General features: G+C 40.4%; 1 protein-coding gene across 1 annotated transcript in view; it reads left to right on the top strand.

Moving 5' to 3' along the window:
• The window catches only part of LOC308107717 (calsyntenin-2-like), a gene marked incomplete at both ends in the record, with an annotated part of 319526 nt that overhangs the window by 119267 nt on the left and 173710 nt on the right, over nucleotides 1–26549 (top strand). Inside the window, one exon of the mRNA XM_080460204.1 lies at nucleotides 1139–1261. Coding sequence (XP_080316330.1) covers nucleotides 1139–1261 — 123 coding nt within the window. The remainder of the gene's footprint in view (nucleotides 1–1138; nucleotides 1262–26549) is intronic.

Genomic DNA, 26549 nt, shown 5'->3' with positions numbered 1-26549 from the left:
GCTAATGTGCCACAGAAATGCCAGAATAATACAGCAATTTGCACATTATTAAAACTGACCTGTCTGGAGACTTTCAAAAGTGACACAAGACGTCATAACAAATCCGCTAGTTGTAAGTAACTATCAAAACACACATCTTAAAGAAAGTTATACTTATATCACAGCTATTAAGATGCCAGTATCATTAATGTTACACTCCAGCTCACAGAACATAAACTACAGGGCATCCAGGTAAAAAAAGAACCACAATTAATATTTCACATATAAAGTACTGTCACTACAGTTTTGTAGTGAAGTTTGATTAATGTTCTCATGAGATAGGCTCATATATTTTCATCTTCCTGATACTAAGGCTCCGTTTACATGACATTTAAAATGAAAACACATTGCTTTTACATTTTTCTTTCCGAAAGATTTTGCATTCATACAGCAACGTTTTGAAAACGATGTCTGTTGACACAGAAACAGCAGAAATGCTGACAACGATGTCGTTTTCATGTTGGGCCACTATTGGGTGCTGTTTGTGCAGTTTGAAACCACACACACGTGGGCAAATACCACGTCCAATTAGAACTAGGAGCCGTGACCCTCTGGAGGCCGCTATTGTTGTTCTTGTCTCTCTAACTGGTCATGTGCAGAAGAACTATTTGCTATGGAAAAGTGTGCATGCACAGTACTAGCGTCCATGGAGGTTTCCATGTTGGAGCATTTTCAGAAATGTCCACCTTGGAGCTGTTTTCAAAATGTTGCATTTTCATGTGGCTCCGAGCACCATTGTTGTATAAACAGACACTCAAAATGCTGCCAAAGTTTTCCATTTTAAATTGTATAAAGCTTCCTTCAACTTGATAACTTTTCTTTTGAAAGTCAGCTGCTACACATCAAGATTGTCATGGTTTCACGTCCTGGCCAGGCTTTTCTGTGCAGTTTGCATGTTTATGTTGTACTCTGGTTTCCTCCCATAGTCCTCATGGATGGATGGATGTCAGAACTCCTCAGAGTTCTTATAGTGCGTGTGTCAGTGTGTGGGCTATACTGTAGATCTGAGGCTGTTTCTTTCACTACTTGAGTGACAGTGCTGTTGAATGTGTCGGCATGCTTTCTCCACCTCTCACATTTTCCCCTTCTGTGTCCACAGTGAATAAGCACAAGCCGTGGATTGAGACATCGTACCATGGGGTGATCACTGAAAACACTGACGTCGTCTTGCTGGATCCTCCGCTGGTGGCCCTGGACAAAGACGCCCCCATCCCTTACGCAGGTATGATACATTGCATTCTTAACAACTGCCAGCTTGAGGATAATCATGGCAGCGGGGAAGTAAAGGTGGACTCACTCGGGACCAAGTGGCAGGCAGTCAGCGATGACTCAGGTGCTAATCTTTGCAGAGAAGCATCGCTGCGGGATATACTTACACTCAGGGTATCAACCCAGCTGTCATTTGTTATCACTCAGAAGGGTTTAAAATTTGCTTCACTATGACTGCTGCATTTTTTTTTTTTTTTTGGTGAATGTGTGTGTTTACCCTCTGCTGTGCTGCAGATATTTAATCCAATAATTCCCAGGGAACTTGCATCACATCCAGGACTCATATTCCATATTTATTTTGAGAGAAAAGTGGCCCAAATAAGCCCCATGATGGCTGTGGACACTACAACAACAAAAAAGAAAAGGAACCGCCCCCCCCCCCCGGAAAAAAAATGGAGTCAAGGCGGATTAGATTCTTCCCACTTTGTGACCATTCCAGCTCATCTTAAAGGGCGCCAGCTCTTGAGGGAGGACGTTAGCTGGAGGCTGTTGGAGAGCCCAGCCAGTCCGACTCCCGCCAGGCTGCTAATGTGGCCAAGGCCACAGTGTGGGGGCTGTAGTGCGAGGCCGAAGCCCACTCGCAGACACCCTCGAGCTGAGGTGGATAGATGAGGAGGATGGATGTGTTTGTGTTTATGCCCACTAAAACATGTTTGTTCATTGTTTGCTGTAGTGTGCACGTGTGTGTGTGTGTGTGTGTGTGTGTGTGTGTTTGTGTACATGTGCTGTGGCATGGCCTGAGGGGGCCCACTGTAATGAACACCCTACAGGGAGAATGAGAGAAAATGATGAGACAGAAGGGAGGATAGCTGGCTGACCAGCATATGTCCTCTGGCACTCGACAAACGGATAGTCTCACATACACACACATACACACACATGCAGCAGGCGGAACACGTGGGTATTCCTAGATTTCATAAGCGAGTGTAGAGGGAGCAATATCCCACTAAATTATGAATAAACAACAACAGTAACATTACCGCTCTCTCGTCACAGTCTTTCCTGCTCACACTGTCACTTCTCATCACTCTCGACAACTCTTCTCATCGCCACGTCCCACACATATCAGCACCCTCTCTGAGGATTTCTGAGCAGCCCCAACAAACCCACTCACCAGAGAGTCCTCCTTCTTTTTTCTTTTCTTTTTTTTTTTCCTACTTGGCCTTGTGACCGGCAGACACAGAGCAGGGCAAAGACAGTTATCTGGTAATTAGCGGAGGCAAATCCTTCCTTCTTCCAGCTAAATTGGCAAGGTGGAGTGGCGGGGCAGTGCACAGGTAGTGGTTAAGGCTCATTAATTAAGCCAGCCAGGTTTTAATTAAAGTGCATGCTAGATGCTGACACGTAACGCCTCAGCGACGACGGTCATACAGCTGAATTGATGATGACAGGCGGTGCGATGCATTACGAGCGACCCACTTTTGCACATGATAGAGAGATAGACAAAAACACAAATACACACACAAACTGTACATAAAATATCGGGGATCTAAGCGATTTCTTTGTGCTTCATGATTTTTTTTTTTCTCCCATCACAATTATTGTTATTAGAATTAAAATTGTCATGAAGGAAAATTATAGTGATAAATTACATCTCAGTGCTAAGGCATCTTCTCACACTTTGTTTTAAAGCATTTGTTTAAACAGTTTATGGAAGTGAATACATGACACTACTCATACACTTTTTTTCCTCAAACCTTTAATAAAAGTGACAAACTGACACAAAAAATGTAATAATTGTGTTTGAAGTGGAAAAAACCCCACAAATCGAGTACTTCTTTGGCAACCCTTGTACAATGTGCCACATTATTCAGACTATACACTGAAAAACTTCCACGATGACTGTATTTGACTGACAGAGCAAAGGGAGACAAAGCTATATTTTTTTCCCCATCATGATTCATGTTTTAATAGATGCAACTTATAATCCAGTACAACTCTGCCTTTCCAAACTAAATAAAGTTCAGGTTTGCTTGAATTCATTAGAATGTTTTTTTGTTTTTTTGTTTTTTTTAAACAAAATATTGGTTTTTCAGATTGTAGTTTGTGGTGGTGTTCAGTTGAACTGGATCACATTGAATTCTTTCACTTTACACCATTAATGAACATCACTTATTCACACACACATCAATGTCGGTGGCTGCCAAAACAAGGTGCAACAGGGTGAGACGGGATCGAAATCATCGACTTTCCCTGTGGATGATGTTTGTTTTTTTTTAGCAATGTATAGACTGATACAAAATTGTCAATACCTTTGATACCAGATATGTCCGTTTTTGCTTTTATTTTTTTCTATGTATCATGTGTCATATTCTGTATGGAGTCAAATTGATTGGGTGTTCCATATATAAGAGAGAGTCTAATACCCACTGATTTGCTAGAACTACAAGAATATAAACTGTAAATGGCCCACATAGTTGCCTTCGCATAAAGTCAAAGGCTGAGAGATGATAAATATGGAAATGTGGAGACTTTCAGCTCTGAAAAACAGCAATGACAGTATTTGTGAAATACGTGGAAAGATAATAATCTGCATCTTGTTGTCATTTTATGTAGATCATTTGATCTTTCACATTTTTCGTTGCACCTTTTTAGCCTTATGATTGATGCATCTGATCAGCAGATTTAGCTTCGTTTCAACACAATAACACACTGGGAAGAAAATATCTGATATTTGTAGGATTTTATTTGACAGGCATGAAAGGGGCAGCCAAAAGCCTTCGAGAGCTCTTTAGATTTTGGCGTAACGGCAGCATGCAGAGAGAAAACACAGACTCAAAATGTGACAGGCTAAAGTAAGACACTCGCGAACCAGATTGCAGACATTCGTACCAAATCTGAAACCTTTCATTTGACTTTGATTAACTTTAGGCTGTGTTGTGCAACCACTGAGACGGAGGAATCGTATCGAGATATTTTATGAGTGTATTCAACATGAAAGCTCTGGGACACTCTACATGTGTTCTATTATGTTGTTAATGATATCAATAAACAGTAGACATGGTTAATTTAGAAAAAAAAAAAACAGTAACAGAGAAACATTAAAACTGTGCTTTAGCAGCTGCACTATGCTGGAAAACTGATTAATGAAGTCAAATTGTAGTTTTTATTGTAAGTGTTGAATAAAAGCAATATCATGTGAGAAGGACTGCTGTTGTACTGATAATCGGCACAGGTGTGATTTGTTCAGAGGAACTTTGAAGTCAGCAAAGTGCAGCTTACTAGTTTCCTGCAGATTTCACAAAATCATGAATAAATAGATGTTCTTTACCAGATTTTTAATGCTCTGTTGTCTTTTTTTCTCACAAGGGACTCTTTTACTAAAGAATAGTTCAAGAGGCTGTCAACACAAATGTGCAAGAAATCCTCACATGACGTCTATCAACTAAAATGAAAATCACATTAGGGTTTCAGCAAACCTCCATCCTTGAGTCCCTTTTATTTAACAACTCCCTGTGGCTCGGATTGTGGAACATTACAATATCTTCTTTCATAAATATGCAGATGACACATAGCTCTATATATCAGTTTCAGTGAATGACCACAGCGCCTTATGCCTACTGATTAAGTGCAGAAATGAAATTAATCAGTGAATGTGTCAGAACTCTCCAAAAAATAATAGATGTTTAATTACCTTAATAGAGATTCTAGTTTATTTTTTCTTCATTTTGTGCCTTGCTTTAATGTATTTTCTTTATGTCCTTTTGAAACGCTGTGAATCGCCTTGTGTCAAAACGGTGTTACAAATACATTTGCCTTACCTTGCTTAAGGATAATAGTAGAGGTGCAAAGCGGCTAAAATAACCAAAGAGATAAAATGGCAATAGATAATAACAAAAGTCAATGATTATAAAATGTCAGCTGTTCATAGTTCATAGTAGTTTTTGAATATCAGAAATGCAACACAAACTAAAGTTTTTAAAAACATAGCAAACTTTATATTGTTTAAGTATAAGATTTATTTCAAAAAGTAACATTAGGAAAGACTGAAAATGGTTCTTCGGGTCACAATGGTTGTAAATCTCTTAAGTAAATGTGACTTTTCTGCTTTTCTTTGTAATTGCTTTTACAAAAAGTGTAATTTTTCAAATTAATCAATTGACATTTCTTCACTGATATGTGATGGTGTCGGCATGTATAATATAAGATCATAATTGTCATGATCATATGAAAATAGCATACAGTGTCATGTGAAAAAAAATAATGTGGATTTTCAATGTGAGCATTTCTGACGGTGTCACTTCGTTCAGACTATAAAACACCAAGCCTGCACAAACCCACAGTCTCTCCCCACAGTTTTTTATTTTCTATTATTTTATGAAAACATCAGTCCATACCTGTTCAGTAATCCTCTCGGACTGCTGAGCAGGATGCAACAGTCACCAGAGTCACTGGTCCGGAACAACAGGAAACGTGGCGGTGCTGTGTCTGAAAGCTGGCTGAGACTGACATCAGCCATCACTGTGAATCCACAGCAGCTCACAGGCTTCAAATTCACAGAGACAACGTGTCAGGAGGAGTGAAAAAGCACTGCTACAGGTACCCGGTGCTTTATGCCTGGCTATATCTGACAAAGTGCAGTTGTTTTGCTGCAAGAAACAAAGTGAAAGCAAAGAGAGAAAACAGGAATCAAATGCCTATATGCTACAGGCTTTGAGGAAACACGCTTTCATGTACTGAGCATCGTTTTTCATGCTACCTGAGACTGTTTCACATTCATGGAGTGAGTCACACACACATGTGAACAAACTTCTCTGGAGCATATGCTTCTATCTTGTCTGTCACAACATGTGGATGCATCAGTTGACAAGTGTCAACTCAACTTGAGTTCCTCCACTTCAGTGACAAACCAGAGATATGGGATGTTATTGAAACGGTTCAGGAAAAGTGAACAAAGTCAGGTGGAAAGTTCCGATGATGTGAAACAGAAACAAACAAATGAGCTTTCCAAAACAGCTCCACTCTTTTGGGAAAGTCATTCATTAATTCAGACACTGTAGGACACCCCCAATTGACTGATCCATCAATCTATTGATGAATTCTCCAACAGGAGGAAACCAGGCCACCGCAACAATGTGGAGGTATAGAGATGCAGATTTTGCCAAAGGGAAACATGAGTTTGAAACACTGCTAATGATAGTTAACATTGGAAATTTAAACTAGATCATCATCAAGTATGAGTTAATGAAACACAATTTTTAGGTCTAAAGGGTTAATAAAACTGCTCTTCCCTTCTTTTTCATCTGTTAATATCCATTGCCAACTGGAGGATTGCAGCGGCGTAGTGGTTTGTGCTCCCACTTTACCACTTAAAGACTGTGGTTCGGTTTTGTGTTGAGAGTCTTTCTCTGTAGAAACTGCTTGTTCTCCCTTGTTAGGTTAATTGGTCTGCCTGTCTCATTGTGTTTGCCCTGTGACGGCGACCTGCACAGTGTGTACCCAAACCCAGTATGAGCGTTGATTGGCTCCAACCACCTGCAACAATAAAGTGGATAAAGTAAAGAGGATGGATGGATAAAAGCTGGACCAGAAGGGCTAAAAAAGATTTTCTGCTTTCAGCCAGCATGTCTTTTTATATTAGCCTAAATCTTATTTTGATTCCTAATCCTGACATACATATACTACAGTTTTATTTATTAATACGAATTTGGAATGGCTACCTATCATTTATTTGTTTATTTATTTATGAAAATGAAAATGTGTGATCCAGATTAAAAACATCCCTACCTTTATACGTCCATTTGCCAAATGCATTTTAACAGTATTTAATCCACCGGATGGGGCTGCTCTAATTCATCATATTCGATGAACAATGAAAGAACAAGTTATTTTTTTAGAGAGAAGAAGGAAGTAAACAATAACTACCATGTAAACGGCAGGAGGTCACTCAATGTTGACCTTCAGAAAAGAGTTGGTCTGTGTAGCTTGTTAAAAACCTCAAGACGTCTCACAGCCACTCAGTAAGCATTCAGAATGATTCATGTTGTTTAAGTCCTTCCATCTGTGCAGTTGGTTATTTAAACGACAATAACTCCTTACTTAACCATTTCACCAAATGTTTATCTCAAAAGTATTGATTTTTTTTTTTTTTTTTTTTTTTTATGACATTTTTGCTCATGCTGACTGAACTTTTGGAGCAGTTAGAAAAAGTTATCTTCCAACATGCTGCAAGACAAAATAGTTCCCTTTGAACTAATCTGTTACTTTCCATCTCAACATTAAGGACGTATTTATGCTCCTTTTGACACTAAATATCGGAACTGGACTGATGATATGTTTTCTAACTGTACATTATGGAGGCAATAGAAACAAAATATGCCCCTAAACCAACTTTTTATATGGATCTCAATGTCACTCTGGACAACCACATTGTCTTTGAGGCTTGATATGCTCAAGTGTGTTACAGGGTTTCATTGGACATTACTTTTTATCTGCAGTTTTCTTTCTTCACAAAAAATTGAAGAAAAAACAAAACAGAAAGAAGATACTACAGAAGTTACAAACCAGCTGAGGTATATAAAATGTTCTGGAAACAAATTTTGAAGCGGTCCTCCGATGACAGGACAAAGCAAGCAGTGGGCCCACACTCTTAAGTTTGAGAGCCCTGGTATAACCGATAAGTTGAGTCAAGATTTGACTTGAGATCGTTCCTTTAATTTATCTTTGTACCGCTTGACTGAATTCGGGGTCGCAAGGTTCGAGAGCCAATTCCAGTTGAGTGAAGGCAGAGTCTCTCATCGGCAGGTCCATCAAAGGGAAAATACAGAGAAACACACAAATATACACAGCCATAATCACACCTAGATGCAATTTACAGTTTACCTTAAAGGGACGTTTTGACCAAGCCATATCTCTCATCATTTAACAAATCATCCTTGAGATAAAATTATAAAATCTTGCATAGTTTCTACCATCAATAACTTTAATTACAAATAGTATCAATTAACTATTTACAGTCATATCTAATGTAGACCGTTTTTTGTTTTTTTTCTATGTTGCGAGAGGAAATCTGAATACTCGGAGAAACCCTGAACATCTAAACTCCACAAAGTCTCCATCAGCCAGGAGGCTGGAACCAGTCCTCTTTTTGCTTTGAAGTCACATTGCTAGTTTTGAAATTCCCAAAAAAATGTCTGAGTCAACCATTGAGAGTTGCTCATTGAAAGTGTTCATCTTCACCAACTCCAACTCTAAATGACTTCAGCTAATGTGAAATGTAAAGTATTCTCTGACATGTTCAGTTTGGTAGTGGCGTATAACAAGAGAGCTTCCATAGTCCATTAGGTTATTAAGCTGAAGTGGATTTTTCAGTCTCTTTTTTGAGTGGGCTGCTGAAGTGCCGGGTTAACAAGGTTAATGGGCAAAAGCTGTACTGAGGGCCGTTATATGATGCAGGTTAGCAGGTTGTCAGTCACTCCTGCTTTTCAGTTCCCTGTATATACGCAGCCATGCATTTTACCGTGGCATAACTTAACATTCATGTGTCAATCCTACACTTTCCCCGGAGCGCCGGAGCTTCTGTCTGGACGTCGAGCCGAGGACTTGCCGGTGACCCATAAAACAGGCGCACACCTCAATCAACCATGCTGGCAGTTTCTGACAGGTTCACAGAACGCCAACATGCCTTACACACACAGAGACATGTTCACTCTGCATAAAAGTGACTCGACGCGACGTATAACACAGAACGTGGCCTTTCTCCAACTCTGGATGTAGACTGCTTCCTTATAAGCGTCTGTGTTCAGCATTCATTCGCTGCAAATACGAAATTAGACCGACAGCAGGAATCAGCCTGTTCATGCTGTTTCATCTGATGTGTGAACAAACAGGGTTTTTGAAATCTCATTTTACGACATTACCAACCTGTACCTCGGCAGATAATAATGAGAATCTATTATCTGTGACCTTGGTAGAATCCCGCCGCACTTCCAAATGGTCAGTGATAACCTGCCATCTTTCGCTACAGTAGATATGAGTAAATATACAGGTTGACTAATGGGCTGTGATTCATTAGCTTCTCACTGTCTCTATGATTGGGAAACAGATCTTGAGCTAATTATATATATAAAAAAAAGAACCTTTGAGCTTTGTTGCAGTGTGTATGTGGAAAATCCTGAACACTGCAGTGTGATTATTAACTGCAGAAAAATAAAGAAAGGTTTTTTTGAAAGCTGAAATACGTTGTATGACTAAGCGATGGAATACATTTGAGCAAGTGAGATAAATGGCTTAATGAGAAGGGAGGATAAAGGTTAGGTCTACTGTCAATGTCTCTCTTTGTAAAATATGATTATGGCTCACTATAAAATGCTTTCAAGTATGTCTTAACACTTACACGTGTTGGAAGGCCAAATCAAACGGCTTCAGTTTTAATATGTGAATGCCACTCCTCAGAGATGGCAGGCTTGCAGCTGGATTGACTCGGTTACCAGCACTGCTGAATCTACTACCGGGTGCTCTAATTCTTTCCTGCATATTGATAGTTGCTTGGCACCAAAATGATGCAGTTCCTTCATTTTTAAGGCCATCTCAACACTTGCTTTTGCTGCGCACATTAAGGAAGGGGACCATACTTTTGGACAGGTTTTGTCTTTTTCAGTCAAATAACTCCACTGATTCTTGTATCTCTTGCTTGTGGTTAGGAAAGACAGAAGAAAAATAATGCAATTAAAAAGAGTCATGATTTGGTCTCAGACAGCTATTTTCTTGTACTGTTCAACTTTCACCTGCAGGTAGCAAGCAAACCACTGTGCTCAGCGTTATAATACCAAGCTGGACCACAATATGGCATATTGAGTTACTGCAGAGAAAGCAAGAATGGAAGAAGAAAGAACTATCAGAAGCCAATCCTACATGATAACAAATGGTTAAACAACATTGCGATGAACAAGTCTGCTAAACTTCCCAGTAAGCAACTATTATTACCAGCAAGAAAACCACAGGGAGGAAGGAAAGAAGGAAGAAACATATATATATAGTGAACAATTATCATCAAGCCAACTTACTTCTGGCAACAAAGTCATGTTTGCACATTATTTTTCTGCTACAAGCGACGGCTGTCAGTGAGCAAAAGAAATAAATGTGATGCTGAACCTGCAAGAATTTACTTTGCACATTTTTCTGTACAAATGCTTTTCTCTCGGATTATCACACTGGACGACCGAAAGACTCAAGCCTGTCATCCTGACACTGCTACGCCATTCAGACCAGCTGCAAAAGCCCTTCAGCTGAACCCCCACACAAAGTAGTTAAAGTTGGTACAGGTTATTTAGTTGTTTTCCCATTTGACACTGAAACCTCACACCAACTTTTGCCAACCAAAAGACAAACTAAATGTAAGCCCACCACGGTACAAGTGGACAAGAAATACAATACAGGCAAAGTCTAATTAGGCATGCTACAGGACACCAATGGCCATCAAACCCACTTACGTGGCTTTAGTTGGACTCACATGCCTGAACCTTTAAGCTCAGCTTCTTCAGTTTTATCATAAATGAGTTAAATGTCAGACATTATGCAAAAGGCCCCATGGTGATTCCATAAATGTGAAGTCTGGAATGAACTTATCATCTGCCAGAGAGGATAAAGGGATAGTACATGTCATTTTTATCTTAGCCTGCTCACCGCTGGAAAATATAGATGTGACGTTAAAGAAGGAGCCCCTTCATGCCGTTTTAAATTTCTTTGCATGAGCTGAATGGAAATATCGAGTCGGCCAGGGGGCTGCTTTTAATAAGGCAACAGCTATTTTTTTTTTCCCCCCTTCTTTTTTCAATAGGTGCCGCTGTGTCAATTCCTTTAAAAAAAAAAAAACACTTCAAAGTGGTGGCTTAAAACCATGATTATAAAGCAGCGGGATGATATAATTTTGTAGAGATGCTCTATCAAAAACATTTCCTCTGTGAGGCTGTCAGATGAACCTCAATCAGGCTCTGTGTTTTTCCGCTGAGGCCCTCCTCCCCTTGCATTGCAGATCCTCCCCCCTTTCGGAGCCGTTTTGCTTGTATTTTGACCTGGGACACACCCCGTTCTTCCCGCTTGTCTCATCTTTGCTCAATATTTTCCACCTGTCAGATTTCATCCTCCACCTGTGCATCCAAGGAACCTCATGTGGCATCCTTTATTCTCCACCATATTTGACTCGATGCATCATTCTCACACAGGTGACTGCCTCTGTCTTTTTTTGGGGGGGAAGAAATCAATCTAATTAGACCAGTTTTTGACACAGTTTATGAAGGTCTCAGTGGGAAACAGATGGACCTGACAATGTAAGGACCCTGTAATGTCACATCCAAGTGGGGTTATTCAGTGTCACTGTTATTCATGCAAACTTGTTCCTGCAGACTTTTGCGCTGAAAAAGTACAGGCAGCGTAATGACTATCTGGCATTCAGACTTTGCCTTGAAGACAATGGAACCATCATTCGCCATTGTTCACGTGCTCATTTATTAATGAAGTACTGAAATGCAATCTGCTTCTTCAGTGAACCACACCGATCAGGGAAATAGTCTTTGTAATGAGATTTTTTCCCGCTTTTAACTTCTTTTTTGTCTTTTGATGAGTTATAGAACTTAACGAAGAGCGCAAGCAGGTTAGGTTTGTTCTTTTAAAATGGGAGCGAAAGAAATAAAAGAGCTCGATTGAGGTCCTGTCAAATGCCATTAAGTCAGGTTTCCAGTCAGCTACCTTAAAATCTCCCTGTGAAGCAGAGATACTGGAGCTTAGACGGTCGTCTGGAATGCTGTTTTAATGAAAGTCTGCTTTGTGAGCCTTTTGCTTCAGGTTTAGTCCACTGAAGTTCAGTCTCTCTGTGCTGCTGAAATTCTACTGACAGGACATTTCAATTCAGTTCAATTTAACTTTGTCCATATAGCATCAAATACAACAGTAGTCTCTAGATGCTTTTTACACAGAGAAACCCAACAAATCCACATGAGCAAGCATAGGCGACTGTGGAAATGAAAAGCTCCCTCCCTGGTGATAGTAGATGGACAATACCAACAAAAGCAGGCTCCGGAGTGTCATGATTTCCAGTCCATATTTTCTTGGGACTTGTTAGTTTTGTTGTTGAGAGTCACCTGTAATAGCAATTCAACTTTGTCTGTCAATATGAATGTCTTTGAACTCAACATTTTTAATATTCATAGCGTATTGTTCTCTGCATGCATGTGTGTGTGGTTTCATTCCAAACGCAACCAACAGCGCCAACTTGTGGCCCTACATGTTAACAACATTGTTTTTGGTGTTTCTGCTGTTTAAGTGTAAACAGACATCGTTTTCACTGCGTTGCAGTTTGAACGCAGAAAAACAGTGCCTTTTCACTTGAAATGTTTTCACATAAAAGGGGCCTTAGATTTCTTATGGATCCCTTGGAGAACTCTTCAGTCTGCGCTGATTGCTGGCTGTTTGCTATGGCAAGTGCTGGCTCACTCTCTTTCACACACACTTAAGCAAATGTGCACAGCACAGAAGCGACTCCATTCCCAGCCTCATTCGTATGCCTTTTCAGAATTTTAACGGACTCATATAATACGCATATAATTCATATAATAGGCCCACAAATAAACAGTAGGAATTTAACATATTTAATTTCTGTCACCCAATCAGTATTGATTTCAATATATTCCATTTTTAGGACAAATTTCTGCCGTAAGTCTTTGAAAACTGTTGAAAATAAACAATAAATCTGAGTCCAACATGTGGTTTTGGAAGGGCAACTTGTGTTGATTTGGAAAGAAGATGTGTGAAAAGCAATTGACGTGAAAGAAGCCACATGCAGACGGCAAGAGGTTTCCGGAAAGCTGCTTCCACATCTCTGAGAATATACGCATCAGGAGGAGCTCAGCTGGCTGAGAGAGCATTTGATGAATCTGAACCACACAGGTGCCTGTTTTTATTTACATGGGTTTATATTTATTTATATATATATATATATTTGCTGGTCGTGTTTATGTTTGCAATTACTATTCAAGCCTCGAGGCCTCCAATTACAGTGTCAGCAAACTGTCATGAGAGCTCCTCCCGTGAGACAAACATCGAAGGGAGAGAAAGCGAAAGTTGACTGCGAGTCGTCACACTCTGATAGAGAGATGGGAGGGTGCTGTTTCAAAGACTTCTCGCCGAAGTTCAACTCTCATGGCGGCGCTTGGTGAAAGAAATCCATGTTTTAGCAGTTTGTCAATATCACATTCATCGCTTGCCAGTACATCACTGCCGCGCTTCAAAGGCTTCGATGCCCCGTTTGATATACAACTTAAATTTCAAGGTTCATCCTGTCTACCCTTGACTACTTGTGTTTTTTCCACTGTGCGATCTCTGATCTGGCTCCCAAGCTCCATCTTCAAATCATCCCATCTGACTTTCAGTTCGCTTTCTGTCTGAGGAGGACCTCCCTCCCTCTCTGAAATTTGACGGTATCCTCTCCGCTTTAACACTCCGCTCACAAACACCACTCACACATAAACCATACTGTGGGACTGCTTTCCCTTCTCCGCCCATCACCTTTCCATTATGGAGGCTTTCCTTGCGAAGCAGAAAAAGGAGATAGAAGTGGAACACTTTAGCCACTGAAGGTGTGTCACAGCAAGTGTTGTTTGAAGCTCCTCAAACTTAGTATTTGGTGACACTGTGTTTTTGGAAAGTAGTTGGAGTTGCTGATCAAATTATGGAAACTAAGAGACTTCAATCAGAGGTCACAGCATTTAGAAATAAATACAAGTGAAAGATATGACACAAACCCAAATACAGTACCAACAAACCAAACAAGCATTTTGTTTTTCGCCTCTAGGTAAAATTATTCCTTTTCTGTCCAATTTCATTGTGTCTTCACAGTGACAATATGGGCAGTCTTAGCTTAAACTTCTTTTCAGGATTTCACATGTATGTACACATAAATGTGAACACCTTTAAGATAAGACAGCCATTTTTGTTCCTGTGGCTAGCTAAAATTAGTTTGAGGAAGATGCTCTAAAATCAATTTCTTTTATTTTTTGTTACAACTGGAAATCCATCCATCCATCCATCCATCCATCCATCCATCCATCCATCCATCCATCCATCCATCGTGTATACTGCTTAGTCCTGTGAAGGGCTGCAAGGTGCTGAAGCTGATTCAAACGAACTATGGGCGATCCTCCATTTCCCTCAGTACTTCTATATTTACTTCCCCACTCTTTCTTTCTAGTTTTAATGAGTGTGTGTGGTCTTCTCACAAGGGCAAGGGACTGCCACACTGAAAGAAAAAAAGTAGTGAACTGTTGTGGATGAACTGAAAATCTCTTTCTGATAGAAACATAATCATAGGTTCACACTCATCCACACTGGCCTCAACCCGGAGGTTCGGTACCTCAGACGTTATTAAACAATGCTCCCTTAATGCAAGATTACCTTGGAAATCACCTGTTTCCATCTCTTCTCCCATGTTGAATAGATGACACTAATTATCCAAGATGGGAGGAGGAATATGAGGATTTATACCGTTTGGATGGTAGAAGCAAGTGGCAGCAGTTGCGATAAGAAGGCCATTTTAGCCTGATCAGGCTTGTCAAGTTAAAGATGTCCCATTTGTCTGTATTTTATCTTTTCTAACATATCATTGTGGATGAGACTCCCATTGATTCCTACACTCAATTTTTCAAACGCAAATTGGGTGGGCGGATGGGCGAGAGGGAAATTGATGGCTAAAGAAGGAAAACACATGAGAAATTATGATAAATTGTAAGACACTTCGGAGGACATGTTGCTCTCACGTTATAATTGATGTGTGCTGTAAACATTGACTAAAAACAGATAGATTGAGCAGGCTACCAGCCTGACAATCCAGTCTACTTGTGTGGGATTGGAGAAGATTCAGGACTCTCCAGGGAGTTTGACTCCCTGGAGAGTCCTGAATCTTCTCCAATTCCATGGGTCCTCTGCTGCAGGATATCTATTCTATTGTATTCTATTCATTTTTATTCTATTCTATCCAGACTCATTACTTCCAATGAGGGACACTTGCACCTTGCTTGGGTGCTACCAAGGTCAATAGGGCATCTAGAGGAAGATGAGGACTCTGCTTTTTGCTGATGACATTGTCTTTTTTGTACAGTCACACAACGGCCTCTAAGATGCTCTGCGACAGTTTAAGGCTGAGAGATTGGATTGTGGAGCAGCTCCTTTACACTCTAAGTTCACAGTTCTTTCATTAGAAGATCATTATAAGCAGGATTTATGTTGGTGTGCAGCTTATTAGGTGTCACAGGGTAATTAGTATTTTGGATTAGATGTCAATGGACAATGATACTTTTGAAGTATTTCTATCTGTTATTTGCTTAGTTTCTTTTGTTTTTTATAAGAAAAAAATGTTACAGACAAACAATTAGTGTAAAAGCAACACACACACACACACACACACACACACACACACACACACACACACACACACACACACACACACACACACACACACAGTGATAAACATTACACATAAACACGACAGCAGAGCATTGGTGATAATTGATGAGCTCTGTTTACTCAAGATGACAGACAATATGGAGGAGACTGCGCCTCAAGGTTAATTACTCTCAAATGGAACACATTAAAAGCATGAGGCAAATTTCGCACGAGCCTGATCACACATATGCACACACACATTCAATCAGGGAGAAATGTAACTGTACCACCTTTGTAGTTCAGTGAGCTTCTGCTCCTCCCACAGAGAAGAAACACGACCACAGCAACTCCACGGAATATTTATCAGCTGCATTTTTATTAAATCCTCCTTAATGACAACCTGCTATTGTACGTCAGATACACTGTTAGATTTGTGCCAGGCAGAAGAAACGTGTTCTTCTAAACAAGACCGAGTTTTGTGCGCAGAAAATAGTCATCTGACAGAATGGGAACAAAAGGAGCCTTCAGGGGAATGATGAGGGGAACATCGCTGGCTCCAACCCCATAATCATAGAGGTTTTAAAAGGTACAAACAAGATAAGTCACTTGCCTTTTGAAGGGTCTGGCTGAGATGGGAGTAATTGGATCTTGAGCGAGAATGAGAGATAAGGCAGAGAATGAAAATGACATGACAGAGTCATCTTCTTTTTTTCTGACCCCTTCCACTCTGTATATAGATAGCCTTGTAAAGTGGCATGTTGCGGGACCCTGTACTGAAGCGCTTACAAAATTACTGAAAATTAAGTGTACAAGATTGGCCACCAAAATCCAATCTGCTCCCAGCCTCAGTCATTCTGTAAAGTTGACGATGCCTGGGAGCTTGTGACAGTCCAATTAAGGACATTTGCATATCGGGAGGTTTAAATTATTGTCATCCGGTGGAGCATAAAATAGAGGTGCAACTCAGGAGGAGATAGTGGTGATCTGCACTTGTACACCAAGGATGAGTATGTGTGTCTGGGGTGGCGGGGGTGGGGTAGGGGTGGGGGGATTTAGTTTTCAGTTACTTTCATGCATTCTAACAGTATATATTCCCCACACTCATTCTCCGCCTTGTCTCCTTCTGTCGTCCTCTTCTAATACTTTCATCCCCTGCCCCCTTCAAGGTCCCTGCCTTTGCTCTACAAGCCCTCCGTCTCCTTTTCTTCTTTTTAATCTGTTTTTTGACACCACTTGCTTCCAGTACCTCTGCTCATGCTTGCAGTTTGTCAAAGGTGTTCACTATTTAGCATCATCTTAAAATGTTATCTCAGAGATAAACGGGCAGCCCGTGCGGGCCGTGGGTCACGGTTGTAAAATGCTCCATTACAGGGAAAACAACCGGCTCTTTTTCACCCTCGCACAGTAAACGTCTTCCCATTGTGGAGGATAAAAACTTCTGTTTTATCCATCTCTCGTTTTCTTTTTTTTTTCATTTCTCTTCATCTTTGCCTGAGGCGTGAGTATGGTTATGGCCTCATGTCATGAAGGCACAACCGACAGGAGATACAGCACAAGTTAAAGGTGCCTGTCAGGTATGATACGAGAGCGGCGAGGCCTTACAAAAGGATGGCTTCGGGCTGTGTGCACAGGCCTCAGAAGACAATTCTGTTTATTTCTCCTCGCTTTGTCTTTGCATCGTTACCAGCCTGCTTTTCACTTTCCTTCCTGCGCCACCATTTAGAGCCAAGCTGATTTAACCCTGTATTTCTTTCTGTCTCTTTTGAAACATTATACCGAATTTTCCAGACTATTGAGCGCACCTGAATATAAGCCGTACCCGCAAAATAAAAAAAGATTAAGTACATACATACATAGGCCGCACTTCACTATGCGCCGCAGGTGTCCATGTTGTAATAGGGCAGGAATTTCACTTCGGGAACACGGGGATGGCTCATATTTTCATCAATTCCCCCAAATCTGTCTTTCATAGTGCTGGAAATACATGCACACAGCACTGTGTGTGTGTGTGTGTGTGTGTGTGTGTGTGTGTGTGTGTGTGTGTGTGTGTGTGTGTGTGTGTGTGTGTGTGTGTGTGTGTGTGTGTGTGTGTGTGTGCACATCATCCACCTGAGAAGCCCACAGAGAGAGAGAGACAAATACACAATCACAGGGTTTTTATCTCTATGATAAAGTGTTTTATCGGTTATTTGCTGATTGTGAATCTGAAAGACGTCTTAGCCACGGAGTCCAGCAGGGCGGCTTTACATGATGCTCCTGAACGCAGGTTTCATGGGAGTGGGTTATCTGCCCACCACTCAACCCCCTACCTGGAGGGCCGAAGGATCACTCTTTCACTGGTCTCTGTTCTTCCACCTGTTCGGTATGGGTGGCCCTACCAGGAGTATAATACTAGATGTCACAAAAACTATCCCACCTCGGTAAGGTAGTGATCCCCGTTGGGATAGAGCCGATCAGGATAGCTGATGGGATCTATACAGATATACCAATTTATCAAGACGACTACTAAAAATTAGGGTGTGATTTATGACTAAAGCCTGAATGAAGGATACTTTGGGAGAGTGTTTTATAAAGACATTGGACAAAACTCAAGGCAAGCGGACCATGATGTAGAGACTCAAAGTAACAGTTCATATGTAAAAGTTCAACATTTTGCCTCAACCCTTTGTCAAGAAATACGATTTATCATCTATTAATATGCCATTTAAATGATTTTAAATGACTGACAACTCTGTCATAAATGTCTCTTCTCAATGCAGTTCTCTCCCTTACCAGAATTATACTGTAACATCACCTCATTAGGGTAAAACTAATCTGTCTCATAACAGTCCAACATTCCTTGCATGCCATGTGACTATGAATGCTTCGAATGGTATTCAACTGATTCGCTTGATAGGGATTCATGAAGAGCTTATTGAAAGTTCTTTTTACCTACAAAACGCTTCAAACTCAGTGTGCAGATTCAGTGGCAGCCGTAGCCGCCTTCATCTGATGAGTTATTTATGTCCACAGTGACTCATGGCTTGCTGAAGTTTGCAGCATTAAAGGTGAAGCAGAGTGCAAGGTGAAGGGACCACACAGCACTTTTTTCCTCCCCTTTGGGGGCACTGATGTTATCAATTTTCCACTTCATCACATGCCCATTATTTTATCAGCCATGAACAAAGGCGACCTTTTGTCCTCGTGACATATTGTTTCTTTTTTATTCTCCTCCCTCAGTTCTTGCCTGCTTTGACGTCATACCTTAAAATCCATAATCTTCTTTAGAGTTACAAGCCATGAAGTCACAGTGAATGAGTGTCTCAATCCTGAGGGAACTCCAGAGAGACAAGTAGGACTTGACATTCAGGCTGAAGGCAGAGATGGCCCTAATCCAAATTTGTAGACCATATGTGTATCAGATTGAATGTCTTTATGACAGTATGAACATCGGAAATTAAAGGAAATTAGATTTTTTTTTTTTTTCACATCAAACCAAGGAAGACACTTGTATGCACTGCTACACGTCACCCTTATATATCTGGTGTTTAACCTCAGGCTGTGCAGTAAAATGATCCAGAGACAGAAAAATGCAGCTGCCGTACACATTAGTTTAGCAAAGAATATTATATTAATAAAAAAAAGACCAAAATAGGCCAAAAGCATATTTTTATCATTGATATTAATTAATTCCAGACTTTTCATAACATACAAAATAATGTGATGCTAATGCACTTTTATTGAGAGTCTCTCATGTACTAGAAGCAGTGCTGGTTTTAGATCGTTGCTCAAACTAGTGGAGATATATGTAAGATACTTTCACTGCGCGACATAAATATATTTATAGAATCAAAAATGACTGACGTCCATTTCACAGTGAGTGTAAAGCTCTGACATTTAGGCCCGACTGCTCTCTCTGCTATTGCAGCATGTGATGTCATCATGCAAAGATCTGAAGGGCTTTCGGAGGCCTTCAGAGGAAAAAGTTGCGGGTGCCGTTGAACCTGTCGAAGGATTTCAAAACATCTCCAAAGGGTTTGAAAAAAATTATACCGCTGCAAGGAAATTGATTTGCATGTGGGGTAGATTTCAACCAACTGCCCATAAGTCCAGCCCTGGACTGACCCTATCACACAGATACACGAGTGGGGAGCACTAAAACTAGGTGCAGGGTGGCACCAACTTCTGAATTAAAAGTAAAATATTTGTGATGCTATATGAGATTTGACACTGGACATATTTGGACATACCATTTCTTCTTCGAATGTCCTTTCCCCTCACATTTTTATCACATTCAACATAAACCTCATGACTTTCTCTAATTGTCCTGTCGCGTTAATAAGACCACTACAGGCTGGGTTAACACCATTTGAAGATTCACCCTTGTTGTTTTCGCTGCAACATCAATGTACTCCTGTGGCAGGCAGCCAGCTATGGGGTCAGTAATTGGATATTCCACTTTATTAACCCAGGCGTCACTCTTGACTGTCACTCTAAAGCTGCACTGTCCACTAATGTTATTGCAGTTAGGTCAGGACTTCAGACGACATCCGGCTGTATATGTTGGCAAGCTTCAGCTTGAACCACCCCGGGTGAAAAGCGTGACCTGGCACCGGGATGATGCAAACCGTCTGTAGTTTTATCGAGGACTGTCTTTGAATTGGTGCCAGAACTAGTTTCATTACCATATGAAAGAGAGGCACTCACTTAAAGAGGCATAGTGGAGTGAGGGTGGCTAAGGAGTTCTACCAAACCCAAAGCCAATTTCCTGAATGTTTCTGAAGTGGGCAATGCGAGGTGAGCTGTTGTGGGGACAGACAGAATCAACATGCATGTGTATTAACGAGTATGGTCTTGACTAAAATTTCAGCACGACGTCGGGAAAACATCTCCCATGTATCAATGGCAGTGACCTTTCCTGAACAAGAATGACAAATAAGCTGCCTCCATTGAGATTGTAAGAGTTGTTTTGAATGTACCAGAAAGTTCTTAAAGGAATTTGTTCTCTGAATTGATGTTTATGGTCCATGGGAGACCCTTTTCGATCATTTTTCATCAGTCTGGGTTTAATAGAATCATAGTGATGATGCTTGTGCTGCTCGTAGAATAATCTTCACTCAAAATGAAGGATTTATATGCTTAAAATAACTACCATTGCAGGCGTGAAATACTTTACTTGCAGGATTTTGGAACCTATGTCTGATTACATATTGTATAATATGTTTCTTCTAAGCATACTGAACCCAATCAATTCAGCGAGACAAGAGAGGCTCATCAATGGAAATACGGATATGTAGTTAATGAATAAAGATCTAATCAGAAAATAGCTCAACTAAATTGTTCTGTGCCTTTTAGTGTTGAGTTCCATTAAAAGTGGTTGAGGAAGTCTTCTTGCAAGATATCCCCTGTGGTTTTCTTGGTGTGAAAGGAAAGTCTGTGTAATTTCCAATAAAATACTGGCGGCAGCAGTTTTCAGAAGTTCACTGCGAAACGTATTGGTGAACATTAAGACAGAGAGGGGAAAACCTTTTTTTTTTTTTCTTGGTAATTACTTGGAATTTTTTGGGGGCTGTTTCAAAATGTTTTTGTTGTGAAATTTATAGGCTATAAACATTAACAGTGACCAGTACATGGACATTTGTGTGGACAGATGACAGAGTTGGATTGCTATTACACGGTGCGGATGCACAGCAGCATCGTTTTTCAAAAGTTACATTTCCTCCTGTTTCCATGGAGGGAGATTTTTTAAAATGTCCACGTCGGGAGCCATTTTCAAAAAGTTGTGTTATCAGAGGTTGTGAGCATGGTTGTTGCATAAACGGACAAATCATTGTTTTTTTTTGGTTTTTTTCATACTTCAACTATATTTTCAATTTATATTCAACATATCATGACTTGTCAAAAATGACTTATGTACCATGCTTAAGTAGCGCCTTCCAATGCAATGCCAGCTGTGAAAAGGGATTAATAAAACATGATTAGTTTATTAGTCGAAAGAAAAACCTCCAGATGCACCTTTGACATCACCAGTTGGGTAATCCAGGGTACGAGGTTGGCACTGATTAAAACTCTCACCTCACATTAAGATCTGAGTTTCTCTGTGTTCATTATGTGATGGACTTTTGACCGGTCCAGCATAAAACCTGCCTTTTCCTCAATGTTTGCTGAGATAGCCTTCAGCTCTCCACAACTCTAAATTGGATGGTGCGGGTAAAAACATAAAACATGCAGCTGACAAATTGATTGAATTTTCTATCAAGCTTGGCAGCACTAGTTTGTATTTAGTTTTGGATAGAGCAAAGTACGATCTGAAAGCATCCAGCAAAAAGAAGTTATAGAAAGGGGTTGTCATCACTTTTCCAAAGGTGAGTATTTCCTCAATGATCACTTGGATGAAGGATGAATTGAAGTTAAATCGGATGTGTCTGTGGTTCATTTCTGTTGTCCTGCAGCAAAATGAAAAATCAGTAAGGACGTTAATGCACTACTGATTTTTGTTTTCCACTTTTTATTTAATTTTTTTACATAAAAAAAAAATCACATTATTTATGATGGAAGTTTTGTTTTGTTCATTTTTACAAATCAAAAAAAGATCTGAACAATGGCAGTGATGAGATATGATCAGAAATATAAGAAAAGATTATTAAAAATCAACTCAAGGTACATAGTTTGAGTTTTCGTTTGTATCTTAAATCATAAAAAATGTCACGGTATAGGTAACCTGGTCACCAAATGGTCATATTTTCCTACCCCCAAAAATGTGTGAGTGATCAGCATTTTTTTAAAAAGCGTTTGGAGATTTGTCGTTTTTTGTTTTGTTTGTTTGTTTTCGCACGTGGTCACTAAGTAATGCTGAGTTTTCACGCTACCATGTTTGCTTCTCTGCAAAAATGTTGCTGCTAGTGCCCAAAGATGGTTGAACGAAAGCAATGCAAGCGGGCAAACGAATATATAACTGTGTCGTATAGTGAGTAGCCCCACCCTTGATCATTATTTTCCATCAAGGGCCCTCAGTGGAATAATGTTTCACACACCTTAGTTTAAATAGTAGATAATTAGACAATTGATATTGACATACAGTGTTAGATTTTAATATTCCCAGGTAAACATATATCAGTTGAATCTGAGCCACTTAAGGTCTGCTTCTCTGGCAGCTGGTGTGAGTTCCACTTACCCAGTAAAAGCCCCCTTCTCAGTGTCAGTAAGCAAAGCCACGTCGCAGCCTCTATCGGACTCATTTACAGCGGTGGCCGGCTCTTGAAAAGTAATCATCAAGTGTCTGAGGATTTTATCTTGTGCGTTTAATCACAGGCTGAGGCTTTTACTACAGACGGGATCTCTCCCTTCCTCCCTCCCTCTTTCACAGCTCTCCCCAAATAAAAATGACGGCTCGTTTTAAAGGAGCGCCTTGTGGCTTATCGGGGGTGATATCCTGTCTTGGCTCCCCCTTAGGCCTGTAAACTGAATGCATGAGTAATGAATCACTTTTCCAACCATACCCAAGTGGACAACAATTTGTGTCCATCCCTATCTGCTAAGCTCCTCTACCACACTCATCTGCGACCCAAGGGATTTCTGGAAAGAGATCAACTCGGAGCTGAAAATGAAGGGAGGGAAGCCGCTCATGCATTTTCGTCAGCGGGGATGAGAGCCGTCTCAATGCCATATGTGTGTCAGACATGCAACATAACCCTGCCCATCAGCATTATTGTAGTTTATTAGAGTAGCACCTCAGCTGACAGCCAAACAATTGTGTTTTACTTCTGCTGTTGCCCGATAGTGTCATTTTCATGCTCCCAGCTCTTCCCTGTCGTTTTCTCCTTGCCTGATCCTTCATGAGATACTGATGCTTACACCGACACAGGAATATGGAAAAAGACTCAAACGCGGCACACTCCTTCATTGGAGCTGTCAAACTTCATTGAAATGAAAAACCAGTGGGAAGCATATGAAACTGAACTAAGAGGTGGGGTGGGGCGGGGTAGAGGGGGGGTAAAGAAGTAAAAGTGTGAGGAATGAAGGGTTTGTGCGTTTATCATCATCCACTTGAAACCCAGGAAAGGTGACAAGCGGCGGTGATAAAAAAAGAGAGAGAGAGAGACTGGCGGAAGTGATAAATATTGCTGAAGTGTAAACTTTAATGGCCCAACCTTGGATGGGAACAATTTGCCAATATTTAATTAACTGTAATGTGATCAATCAGAGTAGTAAAGGATGGTGTTGTCCCGGCGGTGCAGTCTGCCGGCAACACTCATCCTATAGCTCATTTAGCCTTGAGAAAAAGCTCTGAGGAAATGCAGCAATCAACAAAAACACCTCAGGGGTTGTGTATACAGGATCCCAGCATCACTGTGCTGACAGCAGCTGGAGGTTTTCCTTGTAAATCATTATGAATGCTGATTCTTTTGATCAGCATTTGTCTATTTGTGAGATTAAGCTTGCATGCTCGTAAGATTATTTTCTTAGTTATTTCCCTTTTTTGGGGGGATCATGGCTTCTCTACCTCTTCATTTGCCCTTAATAAAACAGCACAATGGAGAAAAGGAGGATTAGTGTAAAGTTACACCATTTACCACATCTGGAAATGGGCGTGTGTAGTCCATCTCCGAAAAAGCTTATATCATTTGATGTGTGTATCACTTTGGGTGAGTTGTATAATATTTGGTGTAGATACTAGATACCTGCTGATACTTTTTTCTTAATTTAGTTTTTGCACCAGAAAATCACCAGTGTTCCTGAAATGTTTGGGAACAGATTGATGAATGAGACTAACAAACCATATTATCTCGGAATGACACAGTTCGAGGAAGTGGTGGCCGAGAGCCTAGAGAAGCAGACTTTAGATTTGCACGTTTGCAAGTTTGAATCCCACAGCAAACAGGTCAGCAATGTGGGTGCCTGGGACAAGACCCTCGACGGTAACGTGTGTAAATGTAATTCATTACTGTCCAGCTCTGTTAGTCAGTTCCATTCAGATACATCAGTCTAACATTTAAATGACCTATGCCTAGTCACCAGGTGACATTTGGGGAAAAGCCAGAGCCTCTTCAAAATTGAGCTAAACACCCAGAGGAGCAAATAAAGACCATAAATTAAAAAAATAAAATAGAATAAAAAGATTTATTTATGCCTGAACTAAATGTGAAAATATGAAAAGTAAAGGTCACCATGTGGCCCTCATATGATTGAGTGTGACTGAAGAAGTCCTTCCACACTTATAATAGGATCCATTAAATATTTGTTTGTGTTTCAAATAATAGTTTGTGGGATTCACTCTTGCAGTCCATTCTTTTTGTTTTATGAGTAATTATCTGTAGCACTTGTATGGTTTGCTTTTTCTTTTTTTTTTTTTTTTTTAAAGCAACAGTTTGAAACAAAATTAATTAATTAATTAATCCTCAAGTTGGTGTTTTTCAGGGTCTTGGACAGTGAGGTACAACATATATCATCTGTCAAAATTGTATTCCAGTTATCAACATGCACCTTAAAATGTTGAAGGACAACAGCAAAAATGGGAAGGCTAAGTGAGAAGGAACTGCATGTTGATGGCATATATTATTCTAAACCGGATTCAACCTTTAGAAGTCATCACAAAAAAATATGAAGGCCCTCTCCACATGATTCCTTTTAGGTTGATTCCCCAATCTGTCAGAGAGCAGCTCGGGGACAGGTCAGAGCCCTCCAACAAGAAAATATGAATTGGCTAATAAAAGCACAGGTGATTAAATTAAGAAGGTAATTGGATTCCAGCATGAGCGCTAGAATAAAACTGGATTGGCCTGAATGAAACATTACATTCAAGATTTAGTTGCTTTGCTGCTGCTCCTGTTAGAGCTGAAGGCAGGAGCAGGGTTAGAGTGACAGACAGAATTAGGAAGGGAACACAAACATACAGTGCTCGTAAAAAATGGATGGAGACACACAGGTTTGCTTGCTGCTGTGTGTTCTGGATCTGGGAATCGCACTTTGTTTACTTCCGTCCTTTGGATCAAGTATATGAGCAAACACAAGGAAAGCAATGCGCGCAAACATGGTGCACACCTCCTCTGAAATCATTTCTATTTTCAAATAAAGTTTGTGGCTCTGTGAGAAGAGAACACCTGCAGGAGTGGAAACTTAAAGAACACAGCAAAACTCCACCTTTTACCATCAACCTCTCAAATGTTTTTTAAAAAAAAAAAAAACCCATCATATCCAGTAGTGACGGATGAAAAGAAACCCTCTTGTCGTCACGGAGGTGAGAAAAAAAAGCATCACATGACCTGATCTGTGACCCCTAACTGAAGCAGAGTTAATGGCCTTGGCTGAGGGTATCCAGTCACAACTTCCTTCCTCAAACTTCATTACGAAAAATAACTAAGTGGATTTCTTTTCTCGCGAAATGTGAAGGTGTGACTTTACTCCCTATTGCAAATAAAGGTTATGTGGGTTATGACAGACTGTAACTGTTGTGTCACTTATAATCAGCTACCTCAAGTAGACCTGTCGTATGATTGTGCACGTACATATCCATGGTATTGTCGCGTTGCTGTGACATTTGAGCCGTCAGCGCTGCGTGTGTGTCCGTTTGAGGACTGATTCTCAGTTAAGTTCATTTGAAATGACATGAACCGGGAAGTTGTTCTATAATCTGGATGTATGACAGGTCTTGAAAAGAGAAGCTAATGGGTGTTTATGGCTGTTCGTGCATCGCAGCCACGGTAGATCAATTATTTTGCAGTCAAACTTCTTGCATGTTGCTTTCAGGGGTTACATGACAGTTTTTTTTTTTTTTTTTTTTTTTTTTTTTTGCCCTTGTCCTGTTCGGCAGCTTGGGCCAACAATATGATGTGATTGAGAGCCTTCGGAGTCAGAACAGTTTTTGGTCTTGCAACAGGGAGAGACCTGGA

Source organism: Lipophrys pholis (genome assembly GCF_963383615.2).
Source record: "Lipophrys pholis genome assembly, chromosome: 3".
Classification (NCBI taxonomy): Eukaryota; Metazoa; Chordata; class Actinopteri; order Blenniiformes; family Blenniidae; genus Lipophrys; species Lipophrys pholis.
Note: the sequence above shows the minus strand (reverse complement) of the source record. Positions and strands in the feature narration are given on the sequence as shown.